Raw genomic sequence first — 17523 nt, 5'->3', positions numbered from 1 at the left:
ACTTGTACTTAGCAATGCTTTTGTTTTGAGTTTTTAACACAGCCCCTAATGTTTACTTACACCAGTATATGTGTTTGCCATTTTAAAGAATTGTACACTATATTGACACTGTTTTGCGCATTCACAGCAATAAGATTCTAACGTGAACATTCTTTAAAATTCCACTAATTCAGTATGTAAATCAAAATGTTTTTGAAAACCTGTATGAAAAAAGTTGTAGCGAATCCGAAACGATAACAGAATACAGTGCACGGTAGTGATTGATGAACATATACATAACTTTAGCCTTGAGATTCGTATGAAAATTGAGCCATTAAATGTCCCAACACGTGAAGTTATGCTTTCAGTTCTGGAAAGCTACCATACATCAAAGTACCACCCCTCCCAAAGGATCCGTGCCTTAAAGTCTCTTCTCCAAGAAGGATATCCCCAGTAAATGTCCTTCTAAGAAAATAACCATTTTATAAAGCCCGAACTCGCTGCGCTTTTTCAGTTCCACTGGGCTACCGCGCTCCTAGAGTGACGCTGCACATTTTAAATCAGGGCTAGCTTTGTCTCTCGAAATCTCGCAGATTTGGAAAGTTTAGAAAATACTTTTGAGGAGGCACGCTCCCAAAACGGCATTATTATGCTCCCCCTTTGTGTCCCTAAAACAGTAAGGAGAGAAGGGAAGAAAAAGGAACCTAAACTCCCCTTGTGCCCAGCCCCGACCACCCATTCTTTGAGGCCGCTCTGGTGAACGGGACCCTGAGGGCCAGGAGATGGCGGCGACAAAGTGGCTGGACCGCTATTCGCGAGACTCAAAGGGCTCCCCGCGCCCCGCTCTGGGCCCTCACCTCAGGTAGTTCAGATAAGGCTGGTAGACCTGCGGCAAGCCCTCTTTGAGTACGGCGGCCTGGTAGCCGAGCTGCGGGAGTCCGTTGAGGCTGAGCTGAGGGTAGAGCGCAGGGGCCGCTCCCGGAGCGATAGCCGTAGCCGAGGTGGAGGCACCATCCCGGGGCAGCAGGCAGGCGCCTGCGCCTGGCGCCTTGCAGGGCGGCGGAGCAAACTGGCCCTGCTGGGGCGGCGCGCCCTCGGCTTTGTACAAGATGCACTCTAGGGTCGACCCCGACGAGGACACCGCGGAGACAGAGGCACTGGCGGGTGCGGCGGCCGCCACTGCCGCTTCCCCGGGTCTGGATGATGGAGCTCGCGGAGGTAGCGGCTGCAGAGCCAGTGGCAAATCCGGGAAAACAGAGGGATTAGGACCCGCCACCAGGTACTGACGCGGGGAGCGCGCAGCTGCCTCCGTGCCTTCCTCTTCCTCCTTGATCTTCAGGGCAGGCGGCTGGAAGTCGCCATAAAGCGGGAACCCAGCGTCCTTGGGCTCGGCGTCGGGCGGGTATGCGCAGTCGGAGAAGTCGCCGGCAGCTACCTGCGGACGAAGCCGAGGGCGAACCCCGCGGCGGGGCAAAGGCGCTGACAGCCGCCGCCCCGCCGTCATAGTTCTCCCTTCCGGAGTTGGCGGGTGCGGGCGGCCAGGAAGGCCGAGTTGAGGGGTAGAATGGGCACGTGGATAAATCCATCATCGTGGTGGCCATCGGGGAGCACCCGGGCGCCTCTGGCGCGTCCTGCTCCACCAGGGAGACCTTAGGCGCCAAGAAGCGGGAATCTTCCTTGGGGACCAGGGTGACGCCTCCTGCTGCCACCCCAGGAACGGTGGCCGCAGCTCCTCCTGCGGCCGCCGCCTCCCAGAGGCCGGGATTTGCCTTTCAGAAGCGAACCTACGGAGCCCTCAGACTCGAAACCATCCTCCTCCTCTACGTCCACCAAAGCGGGCTGCGGTGCTGGTTTCACTGCGGCCCCCCGCCAAGGATGGTTCCCAGAGGTCAGGGGCAACAGCTGCCGGGACGGTGACAGGCCCCTGGGCAGCACTTTTTGGGCAGTTGCCGTCCTGAAGCTGTCGCCAGCCTTGCTCTCTGGCCGGCTCATGAGCGGTGACAACACCCCCTGGGTGGCGGGGGCAACCCTGGGGTCTTCGGGAAGTTCGGAACCAAACAGGTACCAAGGGCTGGTGGACTCACAGGCAGGAGGGCTAGCGTGGCTCTGCCCCGGGCCTGAGGGCTCCAGTAGTGTGTCCAAGACACTGTCCAGCAGCCCTCTGTCCTTTTCTGGGGGTCTAGAGCTGCCAGCTCCTGCACCGCTTGGGGCTTCAACTCTGGGATACCCGCCCTCCACGTCCGACAGCTGCTGCTGGTCCTGCGTGCTCCCGTCCGGGTCCTGTCCCTGGCAGGGCTGAGGGAAGAGCAGCCGGTCGGAGGAGATGGGTATAGCCGAAACTACAGGCGAGGCGTCCAACGTCTGACTCGCCTGGAAGGAGACAGCATCCCGGCGTCCCGACAGAGGCGATCCGTCCGGTGTGGGGGAGGGCGCGCCGCCCGCCACGTGGGGAGCCTGGGAATCTTTTGCCTTCGGCTCTGTCATGACGACCTGAACTCCCCTTTTCTCCTCCCCTGTCTGTAAGGAGGAGGGATAGGGGAAGAAGGAGGGCGTGTGGGAAGTATAGGAGCAGAGGGAGGAGAAAATTAAAGTTGAATTTGGCTGGACTCGGTGGGGCGGGGTGGGGGATTTCCACCTTGCCAGTCGGAAGGGGGCGGCGCTGGTCAGCTACTGCCTTTGCCTTCCATCTGGTCGTCAGGGGAGGGGTGGCAGTTGTTTAGTCCCTGAGTCAGGTGGGGAGAGCAGAAGAAGGTAGTCTCCTAGCTGGGGGAGCTTTTCGACTTCAGTCCGAGGATCAGAGGCACAGAGTACTCACAATTCCGGCACTCGAGTGGCGGTGGCTTCGAAAGCAATTACATGCGCGGCTCTCTCTCCGTACTTTTTTTTCCGGCTTCAAAGCGGAGCTCCTCTTGTAGCTCCCAATCCCTGACTGAGTTCCACTTTCCTTCTCATTAAAACCTGGGACTACTTGGACTTCTCGCTACAGCCCATTCTCAAAAACAGTCTGGTTTCTGCCTGCCCCCAATAAATAGCTGGGGACAATCATCCCTGGAGCTCTCACGTTTTTCTGCAGTTCAGGAGGAGGAAACGTCTGTACTTACATATTTCACTCAAGTGCCGAGTTGAGAATGCTGCTTACACACCATATCCTCGAACACAAATAATGCAAAGCTTAACTTGAGTAATGACAGCTGTAGACTGGCCCCACAGCTTTCTAAGGACGCCTCCGCCCTACCGGGATGCCCCGCCCAAAGCCCCACCCTACGCCCGTGACGCACTTGATCTGAAATTCTGGAGTGGTATCCCCAGGCCCTAGTCTGAATTCCACTCTGAATGGCAGGTGCTGTGGGATAGAACTTCATAAAAATATTAAGACAGTGTACTGCCAATTAAGAATCATGTTCAATCTAACTGGAAAAGCGAATGGATTCTTTCAGGATTTCAGTTTTGTAAAGATTTAACGTCGAGCAAGATATTTGGCTATGTTATTAAATGAATGTATCAAAGATGATCCTAAAAAATATTTTAAAAAATCTCTCTATTATGATTTCCATGAAAGTGAGTACTTTCAAATTTCTCTTAATACAACCAAGATGTCCTGCTCCTCTGGAACAGTCCTCAGTGTGGCAGAGAAATTTGGGAGTGAAAGACAGTTGATAATACCTCTTCACCAGTTCTGGAAGTTTAGATGTTGTGTGTCATACTTTGATTTGTCTAAGGAATTTATCCCAACTTTTATTAAATAGCACTTTAAGGAAAGTCTTCCTTAGCTCCAGCTTATATTCTGTGCTACATCATAAGTCCCTCCATAGAGATGGTGAATAGTATTTTCTTCCCTCAACATATTTATTCTTAAAAATAATTATCTTTGAGGTTTGTTTTTTAAGTAGATCACCTCTTATTATATAAGATATAGTAGAGAGAGGGGGAGAGTTTTGCAATATATTCGAGGTACAGAATCATAAACTAATAATCTCTGCTGAACCCAAGACCACTGGGTATCTTGATATCATCCTAAATACCATGTTCAATACTGAATTAATCCTTTAGAAAGTTCCTCAAGATAATATCTGTGCTGATGCCCCACAGGTCCTCTCAACCAGATATAGAGAATACAGTGGAAGACTCCAAGACTCCAAGATGGGCAGAACCACTAGAGGTAAGGATCTTGGATCCCTAAATCACCTGGGGCAGGTCTACCTGAGTGAGAAATAAAGCCATATGATGTAGACCACTGGATTTTGGAATTGATTGTTCTAACAATTAGCTTATTCTGACAAATTTTGGATATGAAGGAGTTAGAGAGGTAGAAGGGTGAAGTGAATTCTAGAAAGCAGATAGAGATGTTCATAGGACATCAAATAGGAAGATATAATATGGAAACTGCAGGGATGCCATTCATTATGAATAGAGCATAGAGTAAATATGGGAATGGAAGGGGATGAGACTAGAGAGGTGAACCAATTTATTAATACTGTCATTGTTGCTTTCAGGCTTTTCTCTTTCTGATCTATTTTAAACCACTTAACATGCTTTATTGAGATATAATTCAGATACCATATAGTTCATCCATTTTAAGGCATATGATCTCATTTTTTTTTAGGATTTTATTTATTTATTCGACAGAGACAGAGACAGCCAGTGAGAGAGGGAACACAAGCAGGGGAAGTGGGAGAGGAAGAAGCAGGCTCATAGCAGAAGAGCCTGATGTGGGGCTCGATCCCATAATGCCAGGATCACGCCCTGAGCCGAAGGCAGACGCTTAACCACTGTGCCACCCAGGCGCCCCATATGATCTCATTTTTAAGTATATTCACAGTTGTGTAACCATCATCACTATCAATTTTAGAACATTTACATTACCCCCAAAATAAACCTCATACCCATTAGCAGTCGCTCTTTAATCCTCCCACCCCAAATCTACCAGCAGCCACAACTTACTTTCCTTCTCTGTGAATTTACCTATTCTGGGCATTTCATGTCATATAAATGGACTCATACTGTACATGGTCTTTTTTTGATGGCTTCTTTCACTTATCATAATGTTTTCAAGGTTCAGCCATGTTGTAACATGTATTAGTACTTCATTCTTTTCTAAATAATATTTCATTGTGTGGATGTACCACATTTTATTTATCTATTTACTGGTTGTTGGACATTTGGGTTGTTTCTACTTTAGGTTATTATGAATAATGCTCCTATGAACAATCATGTATAAGTTTTTGTGTGAACATACATTTTCATTTCTCTTGGATATACCTAGGAGTTGAATTGCTGGGTCATATGGTAATTCTAGCTATCTCGTTGTGGTTTTAATTTATATTTCCCTGATGGTTAATGCCATAGAATCTGTAGAATTTGTACCATCTGGAGAGCACTACCAGGTTGGTCTTCTAGGATCTTCACACATGTTAATTTATTTAATCCTTCAACGGTCCTGTAAAGTAGAACTATTATCTCCATTTCATGGTTGAGAAAATTGAGGCACAGGGTAGCCCAAAATCATAAAGATGGTAGCATAGCCAGATTTGAACCCAGGTGATCAAATGTCAGTCTTCTTAGGAGTGTGATTTTTAAATAGCAGATGGCTTGGAATTTGGTTTTCAGATTGCTATAGCTGTAAAATTGGCACTAGGCTTCATTTTAAATGGCAAACTATATTTGGCTTGATTTTGACTGGTTATAAAAATTCCCTCAAGCTAACAGACTGACTAGGTTGTTTCCATAAGATTTAAAATCTTGAGGTAGGAAAACAATAACGATGCCCAGCACTTCCTGAATCACCATTATGCCATGAAATTTAATACTAGGTGATTAGCATCGTGGGCACAGGAATTCTCAAATACATTAATTTTTGAGTGAAACAAAATTTACTGGTTAAATTCAGATGTGAGAGGGATAACTCTAAATATTTTTGAAGACTATTTTTGGAGAAGAGAATTCAAATTTGGAAGTTTGTTTATTCTTTGAAAAAAAAGCTTTATTAAAGTATAATTGTCATACAATAAGCTGTATATATTTAAAATGTACATTTTGTGAAGTTTTAACATATTTATGTAACTGTGAAACATTCACCACAAACAAGATGATAAATATACCCTTTTGCACCAGAAGTTTCTTCATACCACTTTTTAATCCCTTCCTACTGCTCTTTCCTATCCTCTCCCATCTCTGTCATTTGCCATCTGTCCCCAGGCAACCATTACTCTGCTTTCTGTCACCATATATTAGGTTTTTTTAAATCATATCTGATTTATTAAACATGTTAAATTATATACCTGAATATATTATTTGGTACTGTCTCCTCTAATTATTTTTACTGATAGCTTTTACTTTTTAGAACTGTGTTAGATTTACAGAGAAATTAAGCAGAAAGTACAGAGTTCCTCTATATCCTCTGTATAGTTTCTCCTATTACTGTCTTATATTAATATGGTATATTTGTTACAATTAATGAACTAATATTGATTAATTATTATTAACTAATATAGATAGTTTATTCAGATTCCCTTAGTTTCTATTTAATGTCCTTTTCTTTCCAGGGTTTTATCCAGGATACCACATTACACTGTTGCCATGTCTCCTTCAGCTCATCTTGGCTGTGATAGTTTCTCAGACTTTCCTTTTTTTTTTTTTTTTAATAATGTTAACAGTCCTGAGGAGTCCGGTAAAGCATATTGCAGGATGCCCTTTTATTGGAATTTTATGTTTTCCTCATGATTAGACTAGGCTTATGGGTTTTGAGGAGGAAAATCACAGCAGTAAATACCATGTTGGTTACATGGTACTTACTGTCAACCAGACTTAATATTATTGATGTTAATCATAATCACCTGGCTGAAGTAGTATTTTTCAAGTTTCTCTACTGCAAACTTACTCCTTCCCCCCCCCCTTTCCATACTGAGCTCTTTAGAAGGAAGTCACTATGAGTAGCCCACACTTAAGGGAGTGTGGGGGAGTAGGGTGTTATGCTTTTCCTCCTTTAGGGTGCAATATATACATAATTTATTTGGAATTTTTCTGTATAGAAGATTTACCTCTTCTTCCCATTTATTTCTTTGTTCTTTTATTTATATCAGTAGGGGGTCATGGATATTTATTTTATACTTTGGATAAATACTACTTTATTTTGTTCCTCAAGTTGTTCCAACTTTGGGCATTGGGAGCTTGTGTGTGTGTGTGTGTGTGTGTGTTAGTGCTTTCTTATTTTCTACCATTACAAGATGCTCCAGATTCATCTTGTCTATTTCCTGCCCCAGTCCTAGAATCATTAATTTATTGGAAAATGATATTAGAAATGAAGATCTGGGCGCTAAATATGTTCTACATTTATTTTTATTTCTTAGAACTTTATATAATGCAGTGTATACTTTTTTTCATCCAGTTTCTTTTATTTGGCATAATTATTTTAAGATTCATCTATATTGTGGTATGTATCATTAGTTTATTCTTTTTACTGATGAGTAGTAATCCACTGTGTGGATGTACCATAGTTTGTTTATCTATTTACCTGTTGCTGAACATTTGGATTGTTTCCAGTGTTTTGATATTACAAATAAAATTACTATGAAATATGTGTACAAATGTTATATGGAAATATGTTTTATTTTCTCCTGAGTAAATACCTAGAAATGAAATGGCTAGATAAATGGGTAAGTATACATTTAAATAACAAATAATTTTCCAAAGTGGTTGTATCAATTTACATTCCCACCAGCAGTTTATTTACAGTCCTAATTCTTCCATATCCTAGGCAAAAATTGGCATGGTCAGTATTTTTTATTTTAACAATTTAGCAATTCTAACAGATTATGTAATGGTGTCTCATTGTGGCTTTATTCCAATTCCCTAATGACTAATGATGTTGATGATCTTTTCATGTGCTTGTTTTCCATTTCTGTATCTCCTTTGGTGTATCTGTTTGAATACTTTGTTATTTAAAAAATTGCATTATTTCCTGATTGTTGAATTTTGAGAGTTCTTTGTGAATTCTGATGTAAGTCCATTGTCATATATGTGATTTAAAAAACTTCCTCCTAATCTGTGCCTTATCTTTAAGTTCTCTTAACTGTCCTTTGAAGAGCAGATGTTTTTAAAATTGGTAATGTCTAATTCAATGATTTATATTTTTAAGAATTGTGCTTAAAGTGTCATAATTAAAAAATCTTGCTTGTTGCTGGAGGAGACATGGGTGGTGGTATGGGGTAATTGGTTGATGGGCATTAAGGAAGGCCCTTGATATGATGAGCTCTGGTTGTTATATGCAACTGATGAATCACTAAACTTTACACTGAAATTAATAATACACTATATGTTAACTAACTTGAATTTAAACAAAACAAAACAAAAATAAAAATAAATGAAAAAATCTTGCCAAACCCAAGGTCACAAAGGTTTACTGTTGTGTTTTCTTCTGTTTTTTAGTTTTTGGTTTCATATTTTTATCTGTGACTCATTTTAAGTTACTTTTTAAAATGGTATGAAGTATAGATCAAACTTTCTCTTTTTGTTTGTTTTTTTATAATAATTTTTTATTATGTTATGTTAGTCACCATACAGTACATCCCTAGTTTTTGATGTAATGTTCCATGATTCATTACTTGTGTATAACACCCAGTGCACCATGCAATAAGTGCCCTCCTTAATACTCATCACCAGCCTATCCCAAAGCCCCACCTGACTCCCCTCTGAAGCCCTCAGTTTATTTCCCAGAGTCCATACATAGTCTCTCATGGTTCATTCCCCCTTCTGTTTACCCCCCCTTCATTCTTCCCTTCCTTCTCCTAATGATTTTCCTATTTCTTATGTTCCATTAATGAGTGAAACCATATGATAATTGTCTTTCTCTGCATGACTTATTTCACTAAGCATAATCTCCTCCAGTCCCAACCATGTTGTTGCAAATGTTGGGTAATTGTTCTTTTTGATGGCTGAGTAATATTCCATTATATATATGAACCACAACTTCTTAATCCAGTCATCTGCTGAAGGGCATCTCGGCTCCTTCCACAGTTTGGCTGTTGTGGACACTGCTGCTATGAACATTGGGGTGGATATGGCCCTTCTCTTCACTACATCTATATCCTTGGGGTAAATACCCAGTAGTGCAATTGCTGGATCATAGGGTAGCTCAATTTTTAACTTTTTAAGGAACCTCCACACTATTTTCCAAACTGGCTGTACCAACTTGCATTCCCACCAACTTGTAAGAGGGATCCCCTCTCTCCACATCCTCTCCAACATTTGTTGTTTCCTGCCTTCTCAATTCTAGCCATTCTAACAGGTGTAAGGTGGTATCTCAATGTGGTTTTGATTTGAATTTCCCTGATAGCTAATTATTTTGAACATTTTTTCATGTGTCTCTTAGCCATTTGTATGTCTTCATTGGAAAAGTGTCTGTTCATATCTTCTGCCCATTTTTTGATTGATTGTTTGTTTCCCATGTACTAAGTTTGAGAAGTTCTTCGTAGATCTGGATACTAATCTTTTATCTGTAGTGTCATTTGCAAATATCTTCTCCCAATCTATGGGCTGCCTCTTAGTTTTTCTGACTGTTTCCTTGTCTGTGCAGAAGCTTTTTATCTTGATGAAGTCCCACAAGTTCATTTTTTCTTTTGTTTCTCTTGCCTTTGGAGATGTGTCAGGAGAAAAGTTGCTGTGGCTGATGTCAAAGAGGTTGTTCTCCTCTATGATTTTGATGTATTCCTGTCTCACATCGAGGTCTTTCATCCATTTAGAGTTTATCTTTGTGTATGGTGTGACAAAAGAATAGAAAAATCTAAAATGCAGTTTTTATATTCTCACCTCAAGAAGCTGGAGCTGGAAGAGAAGAACAGGCCTAACCCATGCACAAGAAAGCAGTTGATCAAGATTAGAGCAGAGATCAATGAATTGGAAACCAGGAACACAGTAGAGCAGTTCAACAGAACTAGAAGCTGGTTCTTTGAAAGAATAAATAAGATCCATAAGCCACTGGCAAGGCTTATTTGAAAGAATAGAGAAAGGTCCCAAATTAATAAAATTATGAATGAAAGGGGAGAGATCACAACCAACACTAATGAAATAGGAAGGATCATTAGAAACTTTTATTAAGAGCATTATGCCAATAAGTTAAACAACCTGGAAGAAATTGATGCTTTCCTGGAAACCAATAAACTACCAAGACCGAAACAGGAAGAAATTGATTATTTAAACAGACCGATTAATTATGAAGAGATTGAAGCAGTGATCAAAAACCTCCCCCAAAACAAGAGTCATGGGCATGACGGATTCCTCAGGGAATTCTACCATACATTCAAAGAAGAAATAATACCTATTCTCCTGAAGCTGTTTCAAAAAATAGAAACAGAAGGAAAACTACCAAACTCATTCTATGAGGCCAGTATTACCTTGATCCCCAAACCAGGCAAAGACCTGATCAAAAAGGAGAATTACAGACTGATATCCCTGATGAATATGGATGCCAAAATTCTCAACAAGATCCTAGCTAATAGGATCCAACAGTACATTAAAAGGATTATCCATCATGACAAAGTGGGATTCATCCCTGGGATGCAAGGCTGCTTCAACATTCGCAAATTGATCAGTGTGATACATCATATCAACAAGAAAAGAGTCAAGAACCATATGATCCTCTCAATTGATGCAGAAAAATCATTTGACAAAATATAGCATCCTTTCCTGATTAAAACCCTTCAGAGTGTAGGGATCGAGGGTACATTTCTCAATTTCATAAAAACCATCTATGAAAAGCCAACAGCGAATATCATTCTCACTGGGGAAAAGCTGGAAGCCTTTCCCTTACGATCAGGAACACAGCAAGGATGCCCACTCTCACCAATATTATTCAACATAGTACTAGAAGTCCTTGCAACAGCCATCAGACAACAAAAAGGGAGAAAAGGTATCCAAATTGGCTAAGAAGAAGTCAAATTGTGTCTCCTTGCAGATGACATGATACTCTATATGGAAAACCCAAAAGACTCCACCCCCAAACTACTAGAACTTATAGAGCAATTCAGTAATGTGGCGGGATACAAAATCCATGCTCAGAAATCAGTTGCATTTCTATACACAAACAATGAGACTGAAGAAAGAGAAAGTAGGGAATCGATTCCATTTACAATAGCACCAAAAATCATATGTTATCTAGGAATTAACTTAACCAGAGACATAAAGGATCTATATTCTAGAAACTACTAATCACTCTTGAAAGACATTGAAGAAGACACAAAAAGGTGGGGAAATATTCCATGCTCATGGATCGGAAGACTTAACATAGTTAAAATGTCTATGCTACCTGGAGCAATCTACACTTTCAATGCCATCCTGATCAAAATACCAATGACATTTTTCAAAGAACTGGATCAAAGAGCCCTTACATTTGTGTGGAACCAGAAAAGGCCCCGAATCACCAAAGAATTGTTGAAAAGCAAAAACAAAGCTGGGGGCATCACAATGCCAGATTTCAAGCTATACTACAAAGCAGTGATCACAAAGAGAGCATGGTACTGGCACAAAAACAGACACATAGACCAATGGAACAGAATAGAGAACCCAGAAATGGACCCTCGGCTCTTTGGGCAACTAATCTTTGACAAAGCAGGAAAAAAAACATCCCGTGGAAAAAAGACAGTCTCTTCAATAAATGGTGCTGGGAAAATTGGACAGCTATATGCAAAAGAATGAAACTTGACCACTCTCTGTTTGTTTTGCATATGGATATCCAGTTGTTCCCAGCGCCAGTTGAAGAAAGGAATATCCCGTCTAAATTGTCTTGCACCGTTGTTGTAAATGTTATTCATATATATGAGAGTCTATTTCTGGACTCCCCATCTTGTTTCACTGTGCTATTTGTCAATCTGTAAGTCAACATTACACTATCTTGATTGCTGTAGCTGTATAGTAGGCCTTGATACTTGAATTGTTACTGCTCCAACTTTATTATTCTTTTTCAGAATTGTTTTGGCTGTTCTAGGTCTTCTGCATTTCCATATGAGGATTATAGAAGGGAAGGGGTGGGGAGACAAGGTAACCAGGTGATAGGTATTAAGGAGGGCACATGTTGTGATGAGTACTGGGTGTTATACAAACCGGTGAATCATTGAACACTACATCAAAAACTAAAGATATGTTGGCTAACTGAACATAATTTTAAAAAGGAAAAATATTATAATCTGTTTATTCAAACAGAGCTGCTGTGATAATCACTGGGATTGAATTGAAATAGATGAACTTGGAGAGGTTTTGAGGTCTCACCAACATTACATCTTCCATCTTTATTTCTTTAGACCTAATTTTTCTCAGTGATGTTTTGAAACTTTCATTGTATAGATCTTTCATATCTTTTGTGAGATTTATCTCCAATTATTTGATATGTTTGATGCTATTATGAGTGGTATCTCTAGAAGTTTTCTATTGCTTGCAAATAAATCACCACAAACTTAGTGTCTTAAACAGCATCCAGTTATCTCAGTCTCCATGGGTCAGGAGAATGGGCATGACTTGGTAGTATCTACTGTTTGAGGCTCTTATGGCTACAATGTATGGATCAGCCAGGACTGCATTCCCATCTGAGGTTCAGAGTGTTCTTCCAGGTTCATGCAGGTTAGTGGCAGAATTCAGTTCCTTGAAACTTCAGAACTCATGGTAATTTTCATCTTTGAGGTCATCAGGAGAAATTTACTCATGCTAAAATTTTTAAAGCTTTCTGCCCAATTACGTCACATCCACCTGGATAATCCCCATTTTGGTTAATTCAAAATAATCTGATTTGGAATCTTAATTACATCTGCAAATTTCCTTTTACCATAAATATAACTAATCATGGGAGTGAAATCCATCACTATCATTTTGACAATCTCGGCTACATTCAAGGAAAGGAAATTATAAAATCATGTACACTATGGGGAAGGAATTTGAAGACCATCTTATAATTATGCCTAATTTTTGTTTTATATTGTACATTTCTAGTCTTTATAAATACAGTTGATTTTTTAATTGTAATGATAAGAGTAGGGGTCTGTGGTGGTTTCCTGATTTTAGGAAGGAAAACATTCAGTCTTTTTCTTTTTTAGTTTTTTTATTTTTTTATTTTTATTTTTTTTAGCTTTTATCATCAAGTATGATACTAGCTGCAATAGATTCTCCTTATCAGATTGAGGAAGTACCCTTCCATTCCTAGTTTGCTGAGAGGTTTATTAGGAGTAGATCTGGGCTTTTGTAAAATAATCTTTCTGTACCTTTGAAATTATCATATGGTTTTTCTTGTTTAGTTTGTTAACATAGTGAATTACATTAATTGAGTGTTTAATATTAAGCCAATCTCATATTCCTGGGATAAACCTACTTAGTCATGATGTAACTATTTTTTTTCTCCAAGATATTTTGTTTAAATTCAAGTTAGTTAACATTTACAGTAGTACTGGTTTCTGGAGTGGAACTTAGTGATCATTGCTTATATATAAAACCCAGTGCTCATCCCAAGTGCTCTCCTTAATGCCCATCACCCATTTAGCACATTCCCCCACCTACCTCTCCTCCAGCAATCCTCAGTTTGTTCTCTATAGTTAAGATTCTCTTATGGTTTGCCTCCCTCTCTGTTTTTATCTTATTTTTCCTTCCCTTCCTGTATGTTCATCTGATTTGTTTCTTAAATTCCACATATGATGAGCTCATCTGCCATTTGTCTTTCTCTGACTGACTTATTTCACTTAGCATAATACCATCTAGTTCCATCCATTGTAAATGGCAAGATTCCGTTCCCTTTGATGGCTGAGTAATATTCCATTGTACACACACACATATATGTATGTTTGTATACACACACATATGTATTATGTACAGGTATACATACATGTATGTATATATCACATCTTCTTTATCCATTCATCAGTTGATGGATATTTGGGCTCTTTCCATATTTTGGCTGTTGTTGATATTGCTGATAAACATTAATATCATTGATAAACATTGGGCTGCATATGACCCTTTGAATCAGTATTTTCGTATCCTTTGGATAAATACCTAAGAGTGCAATTGCTGGGTTATAGGGTAGTTTTATTTTTAACTTTCTGAGGAACCTGATGTAAGTTTTTATATATTACATTTCTTTTTTTTTAAAGATTTTATTTATTTATTCGACAGGATAGAGACAGCCAGCTAGAGAGGGAACACAAGTAGGGGAAGTGGGAGAGGAAGAAGCAGGCTCATAGTGGAGGAGCCTGATGTGGGGCTCGATCTCATAACGTCGGGGTCACACCCTGAGCTGAAGGCAGACGCTTTACCGCTGTGCCACCCAGGCACCCCTACATTTCTTTTTAAGTATTTTTTTGGAATTTTTAAATCTCCATTCATGAGGAATATTGGTCGGTTCTCAACAAAGTAGGATGAGGAAACAAATCTCAACATAATAAAAACTATACATGAAAAACCCACAGCTAATATCATCCTCAGTGGAAAAAACTAAGAGTTTTTCCTCTATGGTCTGTAATGAAATAGGGAAGTCCACTCCCAGCACTGTTACTTAACATGGTACTGAGAGTCCTAGCCCCAACAGAAAACACAAAGAAATAAAAGGCATCCAAATCAGCAAAGAAGAAGTCAAGGTTTCACTATTGCAGATGACATGATGCTCTATATAGAAAAGCCAAGAGACAGGGCGCCTGGGTGGCACAGCGGTTAAGCATCTGCCTTTGGCTCAGGGCGTGATCCCGGCATTGTGGGATCGAGCCCCACATCAGGCTCCTCTGCTATGAGCCTGCTTCTTCCTCTCCCACTCCCCCTGCTTGTGTTCCCTCTCTCGCTGGCTGTCTCTATCTCTGTCAAATAAATAATGAAATAAAATCTTTAAAAAAAAAAAAAGAAAGAAAAGCCAAGAGGCGCCTGGGTGGCACAGTGGTTGGGCGTCTGCCTTTGGCTCAGGGCATGATCCCGGCGTTGTGGGATCGAGCCCCACATCGGGCTCTTCCCCTGTGAGCCTGCTTCTTCCTCTCCCACTCCCCCTGCTTGTGCTCTCTCTCTCGCTGGCTGTCTCTATCTCTGTCGAATAAATAAATAAAATCTTTAAAAAAAAAAAAAGCCAAAAGACCACCAAAAAATTGCTGGAACTGATAAACAAATTCAGTAAAGTCACAAGACATGAAATCAACACACAGAAATCAGTTGCATTCCTATACACTAACAATGAGACAGAAGAAAGAGAAATCAAGGTATCAATCCCATCTACAATTGCACCCAAAACCGTAAGATACTTAGGAGTAAGCCTAAACAAGGAGGTAAAGATCTGTACTCTGAAAACATTAGAACACTTATGAAGGAAATTGAGGAAGACACAAAGAGATGGAAGAACATTCCATGCTCATGGATTGGAAGAACAAATATTGTGAAAATGTCTGTGCCACCCAAAGGATTCTACACATTCAATGCAATCCTTATCAAAATACCATCAGCATTTTTCATAGAGCTGTATAAACAATCCTAAAATTTGTATGGAACTACAAAAGACTCTGCTGAATAGCCAAAGTAATGTTGAAAAAGAAAACCAAAGCTGGAGGCATCACGATTCTGGACTTCAAGCTGTATTCCAAAGCTGTAGTCATCAAGACAGTATGGTACTGGCACAAAAACAGACATATAGACCAATGGAACAGAATAGAAAACCCCAAAATCGATCCACAACTCTATGGTCAACTAATCTTCAACAAACCAGAAAAGATTATCCAATGGCGGGGGAGGGGGTGGGGACAGTCTTTTCAATAAATGGTGTTGGGAAAACTGGACAGCAACTGGGCCACTTTCTTACACCATACACAAAAATAAATTCAAAATGGATGAAAGGCCTATATGGGAGACAGGAAACCATCCAAATTCTACAGGAGAACACAGACAGCAACCTCTTTGACATTGGCTGCAGCAACTTCTTGCTAGACACATCTCCAAAGGCAAGGGAAATGAAAGCAAAAAGCAAGATAAAAAGCTTTTGCATAGCAGAGGATATAGCCACCAAAACTAAAAGTCAACCTACGGAATGGGAGAAGATACTTGCAGATGTCTTATCAGATAAAGGGCTACTTTCCAAAATCTAGAAAGAACTTATCAAACTCCACACCCAAAAAACAAAAAATCCAGTCAAGAAATGGACAGAAGACATCAACAGACATTTCTCCAAATGAGACTACAAATGGCTAACAGACACATGAAAAAATGCTCAACATCACTCAGCATCAGGGAAATAGAAATCAAAACCACAGTGAGATACCACCTCACACCAGTCAGAATGCCTAAAATTTAACAACTCAGAAATCAACAGATGTTGGTGACGATGAGGAGAAAGGGGAACCCTCTCACACTGTTGGTGGGAATGCAAACTGGTACCACCACTCTGGAAAACAGTATGGAGGATCCTCAAAAGATAAAAATAGGGCTACCTTATGAACCAGCAATTGCACTACTAGGTATTTACCCAAAGGATACAAACATAGTGATCTGAAGGGGCATATACACCCTAATCTTTATAACAGCCATGTCCACAAAAGCCAAACTATGGGAAGAGCCCTGATGTCCATTGACAGATAAATGGATAAAGAAGATGTGGAGCTATATATATTACTCAGCCATCAAAAATAATGAAATCTTGCCATTTGCAACAACATGGATGGATCTAGAGGATATTATGCTAAGCAAAATAAGTCTGTCAGAGAAAGACAAATACCATATGAGTTCACTCATGTGTGGAATTTAAGAAACAAAACAGATGGACATAGGGGAAGGGAAAGAAAAATAAAATAAGATGAAAATTTAGAGGGAGTCAAACCATAAAAGATGTTGAACTCTAGGAAACAAATTGAGGATTGCTGGAGAGGAGGTGGTTGGGGGAAGGGATAATTGGGTGATGGGCATTATGTAGGTCACTTGATGTAATGAGCACTGGGTGTTATATGCAACTGATGAATCACTAAATTCTACCTCTGAAAATAATTTTAAAAAGTATGTGGCCAGGCATGTACCCTAACCCTAAACCTATCCATACCATTAACCCTAACTCTAACCCTTACCCCAAACCTAAGCCTCTGGAGAGGTCTCTGAACTGCAGGATGCCAGGCACATACTATCACCCTAACCCTAATTCTAAGCCTAACCTAGATCTGAGAAAGTGGGTTCATGAACACATGATTAAAAAAAAAAAAAAGCCGAGAAGCAACCTACTTATTCTGGAGATGACCCCAAACGTTTAAATATTGGTTATATTTCCAAAATTGTGTAGAAGTAGAGATAAAAATGAAGGGGAACAATTGAATATTTATATAAAGAGTATTTAGAGCTCCAAGTCTCCCATCCTTGCCTCATCTCAGCAATGGCTGCCATATCTAGTCTTAACCCAGCAGAAGTCTGGGGTTTTATTCTCTGGAGAGGTCTCTGAACTGTAGGATGGCAGGCACATACTCTCACCCCAGCCCTAACACTAACTCGAAACCTAACACTAACCTTAATCCTAACACTATATTTGAGAAAAAAACAACAAAAAGATGTGGTATATATATATAT

At 40.5% G+C, this 17523-nt stretch overlaps 1 protein-coding gene across 5 annotated transcripts in view; it reads right to left on the bottom strand.

Annotated features, from left to right (window-relative positions):
• Positions 1-2463, bottom strand: part of PGR (progesterone receptor) — a 112302-nt gene extending 109839 nt beyond the window's left edge. The window contains exon 1 of one of the 5 annotated variants that reach the window (XM_040630971.1): positions 1764-2463. In XM_040630971.1, the coding sequence (XP_040486905.1) occupies positions 1764-2463 (700 nt within the window). The remainder of the gene's footprint in view (positions 1-1763) is intronic. The other 4 variants (XM_040630968.1, XM_040630969.1, XM_040630972.1 and 1 more) reach the window with 4 other exon arrangements.
• Between the last annotated feature and the right edge of the window lie 15060 nt (positions 2464-17523).

This window comes from Ursus maritimus, unplaced genomic scaffold, assembly GCF_017311325.1.
Source record: "Ursus maritimus isolate PB19 unplaced genomic scaffold, ASM1731132v1 scaffold_16, whole genome shotgun sequence".
NCBI lineage: Eukaryota > Metazoa > Chordata > Mammalia > Carnivora > Ursidae > Ursus > Ursus maritimus.
This window is presented reverse-complemented; position numbering and strand designations above follow the sequence as displayed.